At 41.0% G+C, this 11,366-nt stretch overlaps 2 protein-coding genes across 2 annotated transcripts in view; both read right to left on the bottom strand.

The window, feature by feature from the left end:
* Window positions 1-6,873, bottom strand: emd (emerin). The gene is made up of 7 exons (XM_054609696.1): window positions 6,756-6,873; window positions 5,490-5,568; window positions 4,654-4,749; window positions 3,328-3,362; window positions 3,196-3,215; window positions 1,153-1,212; window positions 1-1,065 (listed from the first exon to the last, which is right to left on the bottom strand). Exons 2-7 carry the CDS (start codon window positions 5,566-5,568, stop codon window positions 873-875), a joined length of 483 nt encoding a protein of 160 aa, XP_054465671.1. The 5' UTR covers window positions 6,756-6,873; the 3' UTR covers window positions 1-872.
* Window positions 6,874-8,564: 1,691 nt separating this feature from the next.
* The window catches only part of flna (filamin A, alpha (actin binding protein 280)), a 47,782-nt gene continuing 44,980 nt past the window's right edge, over window positions 8,565-11,366 (bottom strand). Inside the window, exons 48-50 of the mRNA XM_054609881.1 lie at window positions 11,086-11,283; window positions 10,243-10,336; window positions 8,565-10,067 (exon numbers count right to left, since the gene is read on the bottom strand). Of these exons, the coding sequence (XP_054465856.1) occupies window positions 9,977-10,067; window positions 10,243-10,336; window positions 11,086-11,283 (383 nt within the window). The 3' untranslated portion in view covers window positions 8,565-9,976. The remainder of the gene's footprint in view (window positions 10,068-10,242; window positions 10,337-11,085; window positions 11,284-11,366) is intronic.

Genomic DNA, 11,366 nt, shown 5'->3' with positions numbered 1-11,366 from the left:
GTTTTTATTCAACACATTTGGGTAGTCATCAGCCTTTGGTTTTTGACTGGACACGAAGAGGACAGCTTGGAAATAAAAACGTCCCCAAACTGTTGTGCCACACGACATCATGTATATTTCACAAGTAAGAACATCTCACATATGTAAAATCAAATCAAATACAAAAACTACAAATAGAAGGAAAACATGCCTTAAAGAAAGCAAAGAAATTAAAAGAGAAGCTAGCAATATTTTGTATTTCTCTCATTGTCAATAAACCCCATGAAAGGACCAAAACTCTCAACAAGCCCACTGGTTCCTACTGGAGATGGAAATCTTTACTGGCTGTCAGTTTTTACTTAAACTGGAGGAAATAGTGCATTTATTGTGCAGTAAGACACATTTGGTGATCTAGTAAAAATAAACTACATCGTGTGTATTCATGGTAACTAACGAACATGTTACCTAGTGCAACAGAGTAGCTCACTGATGCGTTTCTAACAGCTTTTGGACAACAATGGAGTTCTATATATTTTTGACCGCTTTGTTTTTTGTCAGACATAGTGCGGTTCTTGGAAGTGCGTCTTGCTGCGATTTTGAATGCACTTTAAAAGATAAATAATTTAATAAGAGCTAAACATTCAGAGACGCAAAACTTGATAGACGGGGCTAATAGACGCCCCCCCCCAAATATGAATGGGGCAACACTGATGACACAGAGGAACATGATGGATCAGACTTTGGATAATTTGTCTGGTAGTGTTAATTTCACTGACATGGTGACACTAAGAAACATAGAGCATTTCAAAGGTTAATGGAATGTGATCAAACTGTGTGTTCTCTCTGCTGACATTGATGGAGAAGAAACCCCGACATCCTCACAACCAATCAGATCATTGGAATTTAAAGGGGTTCTCATCGTTTATCATCACATGGCAGTAGGCGTAGTAGAGGGCAGCCCCTAACACGGTGAACAGCAGCAGCAGCCGGATCACCTTCCACGCACCGCCTCCGGACTTTCTGTCCAGCTCCCTGGATCGTACTGTGCTGTGATTGGCTGTTCTGTTGGCGGTCTGGACAGGGGGCCTGAAGGCACAGGAGGGGAGAAGATATTAACTCCATCTGATTTACTACATTTTTCAGATACACAATTACTTAATACAACACACTCACTCTGTTTCTTGGTCCGATTCCTCGTCCTCATCTGGCTCCACGTTGCCTCTTCGTTTCAGCCTGAATGGAGGAAAACTTACACTTAAATTTCAATCTAGCTATGTATTTACAACACTTATACAAAGCTACCAACAATGACTACAGTACCACTGGCAGTATGTCCACGGTGTTGGCAAGTAGCTAAGTACATTTACTCAAGCACTGTACTACTTAAATGTACTCCGTTTTATGCTGCTGTATACTACTTGGTACAGACATTTATGTATCAGCCACAGCTTTACTTTTTTTTCTAGCGCTAATTAGAAAAATTAAGCATGCTTACAAGCTCAACTAAGATAATAAACGTAGTAAACATCATGCTAAACCTCAGCATGTTAACACTACCATAGTTAGCATCCTGATGTTTACACGTTAGCACGGAGCCTTTATATAGGGTGACCGTATTTTTAGAACCATCAAACAGGGACCCATAAGTGTTCTACACATTCATGCACGCACCATAGAAGTTTATATTGGATGAAGGACAATTATTTTACCACTTTGCACACCAGCTTTGCTACTGAGCGCACCTTTCAACACCACGGACAGCGCCTCAAAATCCACCAAAACAAAGGAGTTTATTTGAAAATGGTATAATAACACTGGTAGACACAGAGCACAAAGATTGCAATGGTGTACTATAACGATTGTCAAATACCTGTGAATACTAAACACTGGGTATTTGTCAGTGTGCACAAGGGCAAGTTGCCGGCTATTGAATATTTCTATCTGGCTGTTTTAAATTCATCTTTTAGATCTGCATTTCTACTGTGCGTGACGGAAACGTACTTCTGCATTGTACAACCCACACATGAGACAAATCAGTGCTGAATTCAGACACAGGGGTTATGAGGTTATGTATTCAGTCGTGTGTGTGACCGTCTGAGTCCGTGCGTCTGTGAGTGAGTGTGCACCTCTGTGTCTGTCCATGGCTATTCTCGCATTCCGCTGCAGCAAACCGCCTAGTATTTTGGGTGCCCAATCATGGCTGCATGCTCAAGGACCTCTTGTGATGTGGTGACTCACACTTTCTCAGAACACCTTTTATCGTCCGTCTTATACTGCCATTGACTGACTGCTGACTTCTCACTCACTGCTCTGAACGGCCCCCAGCCGGTAGGGGCCCGCTAGTGATCAAACAGCTGAGAGCATCACCGACACTCAGCCGCCAGTCTGCAGCCAAACACAGAGGGGCGGAGACACAATTCACAATGTTAATGTTAATGGCTAACAGCTAACAGCCAACGGAACTACCAGGCCCCACACTGCTAGTAGCTCTCCCCCATTAGCCGCTGCTAAGCAGGCAGACAGCTTGGGTGACTTTGTGTTTTGGAACCATCGCGGGAAGTGTATATACCACGGCTTCGACTACATCACCGCTTGTTTTTGAGCTTGAATGAGGTCTGTCTGACAACGACTGGTTGTAGTCATTCAATCACAACACAGCAGCAGCGGTTGTTGCAGGAGGAACCTGGATGAGTTCTGCACTCTACTGAGTGAACCATTTGTAGTTGTTTGTCATTTTATATTGGTAATAACGAGTCGGACAGAACATGATAAAATTCTATGTAAGCGCTGAGGACAGTTATAACTTTTCATTTTTTTTATTACAATGGTGGTGAAAACATTTGAATATGTTACAGATATCTGTCATAAAAAACAGGACATCTGGGCGCGGTACACTTGTGGGATATTTACTCAGCCTGTTGAATATTGCCACCGTCCTCGCAAAATTTTGTATCATCGCATTTTTTATTTCGTTTTGGTGTGGTATCAATGTATATGAGCCCAGCCACAGTTCACCTGATTCGCGTCAAGCTTTGCTGAATAAGATCTGATGGCGGATGTTTTGACACTTGTTGGCCCTGTCTTTGACAAGTTTTTAGCCCCTAACCTTGAAAAAAGAGATTTTGAAACAGGCATGTTTTCATCCAGCAAAAGAGAAGCTGTATGTGGGGAAATATATAAAAAATGTGCGTGTCTGTGTGTTAAAAGTGTACTCACATGTCTGGCTCTTGTCTGACCTGTTGGATTGAAAGCAGGATAGTTTGAGAGATGATTTACAGTCACGGAGCAGATGAATTTGGCACAAACACAGGCAACACAGGAAATACAGGAAACAGAATCAGGACTTACCGGACTGTGGTATGTGATGTAGGTAATCTCCTCCGCTGTACAGAAAAAACAAACACACATTGGCAAATGTTAATCCTTTTTGACGTAAACATTTAGAAATGAAGCGTGAACACTTGATGGCAACCTTGAAGAGGAGAGCTCCCACTTTGTACTTTACATTTACATACTGGCTTGTAATTATAACTGATTTAGAATAGTTTGAGCAGGCAGGGGGAGACGTTCAAGATCATAAATTATATTAGGGCTGTACAGAATGTCTTTTTTTTTTTTTTTTTTTTTTAACATGTAAAGCTTCTATTGAGGTTTTCACATGAAGCTTCCAATGTCTATTGTCATATTTCATGACATCATCACCCTTAAATAAAATTCAAATTCAAACTCAATTTGTATAAGGTGATTCATCGAATTAAATGAGTTTGTATTTGTTTTATTAAATACATTTCCTTTAATGAATAGAACTTGTAGTGCCTCCCTTTGTGTGTCAAGCAGAAGAGTTTTTTGCACAGTGAAAGTGTTGTTTTTGAAAGGCTAAACACCAATTAATATGAAGAGAGTTTTTTGCACAGTGAAAGTGTTGTTTGAAGGAAGAGACGCTATTGGACCTGAATAGTCGACTATTAATCCAATAGACTTTTTATCCCCCCACGTTCAGGTGTTATTGTAATAAAGCGTTGACAAGCATCTAAGCCAGGTATTAGAGTCATAGAACGTTGGTCATAAAGACTACATTGGGGTCGAACACCTTCTGAACACCCGCATACAAATACAGAGAAACAGATTAACAACCTGGTTCTCCTGAACATCCTTCAAGACCTGACTGAAGACTTGGACATGAAGAAAAGTGTCAAAAAAGCTTTTGCTTTCGGGGTGATAAGCCAATAAAAAAAGAAGCCAGGTCCTAAACCTGGCTCTATTTGTACGTTTGTAGGCGTATTGCATGTAAAAGCTGGCTCCCCAGGAGGCTGCTTATGAGTCGGCACCCCCTTGTTCTTCATTTCTAATGGAAGAACACACATGAAGAGTTTCTTCCCATATTTTACTATTTTAAAAAGATCGAAAGGAAGTTGAACTGAAAAGTTCCCTTGCCTCAGGGCTGGACTGGCCACCCAGCAGACCAGACCAGCAGTTTCCCAGTGGGCCGACATAAACGTCTTTTTTCCCCCGTCAACAGCCCATAAAACACACATACACTCTCACACACTTCAGAACTCATCCTGGTGCTGCTCGCTGTGTGGTGGTACCACATGGACTAAACAGAACCACACATGAACAAAGAACCAAGTGCCACAGAGCCTCTGCATGCCAGCGGACTGAGGAGAACCCTACCTTCCTCCCTGTAGTAGGTCTTATCAGACGAGGGTTCCACCGGAGCGTTCTCCATGGCCACTTCAAGCTTCTTCTCGTACAGCTTTCGAGTGGAGTCTATGTTCACACAAACACATTAACAGTGCTTCAATATCCTTAACACAGTATACAAAAAGATGCAGTACATGACTTTTCTGCATCATCTAGGTGTGGGAACATTTTAGAGAATACATTTAAGGAGTTTTATCATGTGAAACGTTAAAATGAAAAACTGTTGGTTGGCTCACAGGTTTGATTGTGTTAACTCTCATTATATTCGTATTTGTTATATATTATTATGGTAATAAAACAGTTGATTACTCAGAACATTGAGAAAAACAAGACACTGGACCGAAACGAAAGCCCCCCCAAGAGAAAAAGACAGAGAGGTGATGGAGATGAGAGAGGTAGAGAACCAGGAGAATGCCAAACATAGCGACCGTGTATATATATATATATATATGTTCTTTAGTTTATACAGTGGAACCTATAGGTTCAATGTAAAAATACAACATATAGCATAATTATAGTGTTATAGGATAGTTTTATTGTAAAAATACATTATTGTATAACACACATTTTGTGTATGTTTTGAGGCTACTGTGCCGTTTGAAACATATTTATTTTTACTCAAATCCCAAAAGGATGCAAACTCAGACACAAAGATGAAATAAAATCAAACTAAATTAAATGATTTCTGTAGGCCTAAACTCCTAAAGTTTTAGGACCTCTGTATTTCTAAAGCCCTGCTTACACCTACAGCCTGAGCTCAGGAAGGACATCATTCATGAAGGTAGTAATGTGTGCACGTTTCCTACCCACTATAGGTCCATGTTTGATGCCATACTCAGTGAGCAGCTTGCTGATCTCCTCATCACTTTTTTCACTCAAAGACATCTGCGGATGGATAAAAAAATGTATCAGAGAGACGAACATAGACAGACAGACAGATAGATAAATAGACAGACAGACAGATAGACAGATAGATAGACAGACATACAGACAGACAGACTCAAAGATAGATAGATAGACAGACAGACAGACAGATAGATAGATAGATAGATAGACAGACAGATAGATAGACAGATAGATAGACAGACATACAGACAGACAGATAGACAGACAGACAGACAGATAGATAGATAGATAGATAGATAGATAGATAGACAGACAGACAGACAGACAGATAGATAGATAGATAGATAGATAGATAGACAGACAGACAGACAGATAGATAGATAGATAGATAGATAGACAGACATACAGACAGACAGATAGATAGATAGACTTGGAATGAACTCCCCACTGACGTCAGGACAGCAGAGTCGCTGCCCATCTTTAGGCGCAGGCTGAAAACTCACCTCTTCATTAAGTACTACCCTGAGCCTTCCTCGTAGCACTTATTGCATTCGTATTAGTTTGTTGCACTTATTGTATTCGTATTCGTTTACTGCACTTATCCTATTCGTAGTAGTTTGTAGCACTTATTATATTCGTATTAGTCTGTTGCAATTATTGTTTTCGTAGTAATTTGCCTCTGCACTATACTTTTGCTCTGGTTTATGCTTTTAGATGCTTGTTTAAGAAAGGAGATGCACTTATGACTTCTGGTGACTAGTAGTTCTCTTGAATACCTATGTTGAATACACTTATTGTAAGTCGCTTTGGATAAAAGCGTCTGCTAAATGACTGTAATGTAATGTAATGTAATGTAATGTAATAGACAGACAGCCTGGAGAGGGAGCAGGGGGCGGGGCCTCGTAGAGTCTGCTCCCCGCCTCTAATCCAGCTGGAAAACGTCAAAGAAAAACGTTTTGGGCGCAAAATAGTTAAGATAGTTTAGTATTTAATTTTCAAAGTAAAATCAAATCATTTGACGCCAAACCTAATTTATATTCCAAAAACTTGTATTGATATATATATATATCAATACAATGCTGCCTAGTTAAAAGAGCAGAGATTAAACGTCGTGGCTTTTTTTTAATTTTTATTTATTTTTTTATATAAATATCGCGCGAGCAACAACGCAAGCAAATTCCCAAAACGAGGAAATGGTGGATCTGAAGTGAGAAAGGTTCACTTACCTTTGAAAACCAGCCGAGTTCTGTGTTGAGACTGTGCGAGCGGGACGAGGCTGGGCGGGCTGCAGCAGCGGAGGGTGGAACAGAACTCCTCTCATATCCGGACGACGCAGCTCGGCACACCTCCGGATGCATGAGCCCGCTACACGGGTCAGGACGACAGGGGTTCTGCTGGCTGAGGAACAATGGCCGACCTCCACTTCTCTGACAAGATAGCAGTCAGACTTTTTTTTTTTTTTCTTCTTTTCTTTTTTTATACCAGCAGTTTGGTTTATAACAGTATACCGAGGCTGCTGGCCAAGTTCTTCTCCAACCTGTTGCCCTTTGCCCTTTCACAGAAGATAAGCATTCTCTTTCATGGTGGCCACAGTTGCTTTCTACTTTAAAAAGAAATACTTACTTCTGCCAACTTCTAGCACATGATGACAACATTACTTGGCAAATGGCTCATCTAATTGCAGTGGGGGCACCAGGCAATCAGTTCCACTTGGCATCGAATTTGTGGCAGCCGCTTCCATTGCCAGAGGCTTTGGGCATGAGTATTGTTGTTTTCCCACTCCAGCTTGGGGCTATGCCCATAAAGTGGCATCTTCAATTACAACACCATTTTAAAAACTATTATCAGCCACGAAACTAAACAGATTAATGATAAATAACTGCAGCAATCAAGGTTTTTTTTTAATGTCACGCCAGCAGGTGGGTTTTTACCACTTTATCCAAGAGGACTCATCGTCTCTAATCAGACTTACCTTCCTCATGGTAGGCTCTACTGGAATACTCACTTTGAAAATACTAATTGGAAATGAGTGATAAACATTTTGTCACCACCTATGGTAGAAAAGTAGATTTAAAAAAATATTCATTTAATTAATTCAACAAATCAACTTCCAAAGAAATGATATTTCTGAATCCTGTGGATTTTTGTTTTACTCGCGCAGTAAAAAGTGAATGTTTAACTTCTGGGGATTGATGTGGAACATTTAACATTCTGTGTGTGACTAAAATTCATCGACTATTCATCGAATATTAACATTTATTAATATTACTTTAATGAAAAACCCTGGTTCAAGAATGAAATGAGTCATTACTCTTAAGTACTAAATTAACAAAAAAAAGAAAAGGTCATCGGGACTATGATCATCTACAATGCCTTGAAGGCCTTTTTGACTTCTATATTCATGCACTTTGTTCGCATGTGTGTAAAAACCAAACCAAGTTGGAAAATGACTTCTACCGTGTTACAACCTCTACTACTACTAGTACTAAAATGGATTATGTTAAAGATCCCATAACCCAAGGTTTATTATGTTAAAGATCCCTCATGTGTTGAAAAGTTCTCAAAAATCGAATTTATACTGCCCACAACTCTAACTAAATAATGTCATTTTAAACAAAAGGCTTTGTAAAAAAAAAAAGGTCAGCCTGTTGTTCTAAGCTCTGTCATCCAGTCTGGAGGTTTCCTCTGCTGCAGCGTCCTCTGCAGGAGGAACGGGAGTCCGGCCTAATAAGGAGTTGGAGGTTTCCAGGAAGGGCGTTGGCTGCAGCCTTCACTACACTGTAATCTACACTTTTTCCACTAACTGGAAACCTCTGTGCCTGTGCGCTTAACAGCACTGCCAGGCTTCCTCTGTGCTCCGTCAAAGTTACTGATGAGAGGAATAACCTGCACATTTACATACAAAACACATTTGATTGAATTTCTCTTTCACCCGTTTTATATTTGTCATAAATTAGAATCTCAAATGATCCTTTCATTCAATGTGAACAGTTTTTTTTGTGAAGACAAAAAACAAACATTTGATTGACAGAAAAAATACTTAGACAACTTTATTGTGTATCAAAATACTGTCTTACAAACACTTTAAAGCCTTTTTTTTAATTAAGGACAAGATTCATTTTTTTTTGTTCTGAAAGATAGACTATGCACAAAGCGAGCTGGAAGGAAAAGGGGAGGGGGGTGAGAGGCGGCTGACGGGGGCAAGACACAAAACACTGAGCAGAAAACGAAGCAACATCTGTTCTCTTTTGGTTATTGGTCAATCGTGTTTTAATCAGAATGTGACCAAACCCACAACATCATCTTCTGTCCTATCTGTCCAGCACAACGTTAGAAACTTCCCTTTTAAAAACCTTTTATTGTATATGAGAAAGTTCTATACTCAAAAGGTGAACCACCGCAAGCGCATCCCAACGTCACTGTTCATGGTTTTTTTCTGAATCAGACGCTTTCTGTGGCAAAATAGTTTTACAACCTAATGAATACGCAGACCACATGTTGTGTGCCATTAAAACAGCAGCGGTGTTTAGAGAGCATGTGTGACAAACCACCAGGAAGCTACTGTGAAACGTGTCTTTCTCCTGCTCACATCTTTAATCCTTTATTACCTCCCTATTACTAATCCAAAGTACGGCTTTCAGATCAGCAGTGCCTAAAACCTAACATAACACTAGCAGCAGGTTGAACAGCCAGGTTAGTTAAAGAGCGTCATGAAAGCCACGTGCTGAAGTGGGCTGAACCAGTGCTGAGCACACATAGTTATGAGCAACAGTTCATCTGACTTTTATACGGACAATTAAAGATCTTACGTCAAAGTGTCTCGTCTCTCGTGGGTCGGGAAGGCACATTATTTCTGACACTTTTTGGTTCAAGTCCTGTGATTGTTCATATAAAACTGAATCCATCGTTTATGTACGTAAGATAAGCTCCTCCAGTGTAAACAGTAACCTTCCATCCAATGCTGGGCTCAGCGGGGCCACACTCTACTGCTGCTACGCTAAGCTATCCTATCACTGTACACTAGTTCAGACAACTCTGCTAATGGCCACTCATGCCCATGACTGACAATGTAAAAAAAAAAAAAAAAAAAAGGTGCATCGTTTTCCTCCCTAATTTTAATGAAGAATGAGGCAGAAGAATAAAACAAGGAACGAATCGAATGACCAGAAGGAGAGCATTATGCGTCAATGCATTCATCTTTGGGAGATTCTGGACTAAAACATGAACTTGTGGGTAAAACACAGAAATCTGGCTGAGGGTAAACATTGACGCAAGACTGTGTTTTCTAGTTGATTAAATAGTAATAAGACACAAACAAAATAAGCCAGAAATCTTAATTTGTAACATGGGAGGGACTTGGAGTTGTAAACAATGATCGGTTAGACTCTAAATAGAATTTCAGTTGTGTTAAACAGTGGTTTAGGTTTGCGATGGTGGAGCTGGGTCCTTAGACAGTGATGTGGTATGGGCTGCCAGGGATGTGCTCATCCCCCCACTTGACCACCAGGATGTACTCTCCCTTCTCTTTGAGCTGGTAGCTGACGTTGTACATGCGGTTGCCCAAATGTTTCACTAGGATCTCCTCACAGGGGACTGTTACGACCTGTGTGGACGCACAGAGCAGGTGAGTATGAGCAGGTGAGTATGAGCAGGTGTGTGTGTGTGTGTGTGTGTATATCTGTCCGTCTGTCCACAGCTCATCTCACATTCTACTGGACGTTGTACATGCGGTTGCCCAAATGTTTCACTAGGATCTCCTCACAGGGGACCTTGGGACCATCCACACCGACCAGGAGCATGTTACGACCTGTGGACGCAGACAGAGCAGGTGAGTATGAGCAGGTGAGTATGAGCAGGTGTGTGTGTGTGTGTGTGTGTGTGTGTGTGTGTCTGTCTGTCGTCTGTCCACAGCTCATCTCACATTCTACTGGACCTATCAGCTCATATTGGTGGTTGAGGTGATTCACTATGTTATAGATGTATTATTCCGTCTTTGACTGCTGACTAAACACTCCTCTTAACTGGCCAGTAGGGGCGCAAGTGATCAACAACTGACATTTCCAACAATCAGCTAGGCCAGTAAAAAAAAAAACCTTACCTAGTTTGTTGCAGGCCAAGTTTTGGCAATAACTGACATCTACAGGAAAGGTTGGTCTCATTTTGAACCTGAGCATCTGCAGATAAATTCTATACCCGATATGGGTATTATTATGATCCATAGAAAGTTAGATACAATAAGAGTGAATGAATAAATCCCTGTTTTTGTTATCTTCGCCCCCCCATCTCGACTTTAAGGGAGCCGAGGGGGACAATGAGGGAGATTCAACTCTTCTTTGTTTAATATCACAATACCCATAGGCCTCAGCTGGCGTTACCACGGAGATAAAGCCAGTTAGAGGATCTAATCAGAGTAGTAGATAATTCAAACTCTTCACTGTTACATTCAAATTGTTCAATTCGTCCACAATTGACTCCCTCACTTGGCCAGACTTATCTCTTGGGGATGTGTAAAAGCGCAGAAAAAAAGGCACTCGTTGACGTCACAATCACACACACCTGCTTTGCTGCAGTCGACACTGAAGCTGTTTTTCTGACCGATGAAGGCCTTGGTCAGGCCCACGCCCTTGGCCGTGACCTTGCTAGCATCTGACTGGGTGGGTGCTCCCTGCTGAGAACAGCTGATGGCCCGGGTCACAGGGTCGACCATGACAGAAGAGGTCTCGTGCATACTGTGGCTGGACACTAGCTTGGAACCTGGGAGATGGAGGTGATGGTGTAAGTTGATCTCAGGAGGATTTACATTCAGTTTTTAATCTCGTTTCCCTAAAAGAAACTAA

Source organism: Anoplopoma fimbria, chromosome 12, assembly GCF_027596085.1.
Source record: "Anoplopoma fimbria isolate UVic2021 breed Golden Eagle Sablefish chromosome 12, Afim_UVic_2022, whole genome shotgun sequence".
Taxonomy (NCBI): Eukaryota; Metazoa; Chordata; class Actinopteri; order Perciformes; family Anoplopomatidae; genus Anoplopoma; species Anoplopoma fimbria.
This window is presented reverse-complemented; position numbering and strand designations above follow the sequence as displayed.

Bases quoted from the DNA above. Each gene is read 5' to 3' on its own strand.
- emd (XM_054609696.1), bottom strand. From the start codon at position 5,568: ATGTCTTTGAGTGAAAAAAGTGATGAGGAGATCAGCAAGCTGCTCACT. The intron at 3,216-3,327 runs GTAAGTCCTGAT...TCAATCCAACAG, and splicing joins ACATCACATACCACAGTCCG to GTCAGACAAGAGCCAGACAT. The intron at 1,213-3,195 runs GTGAGTACACTT...TCCTCCATTCAG, and splicing joins GTCAGACAAGAGCCAGACAT to GCTGAAACGAAGAGGCAACG.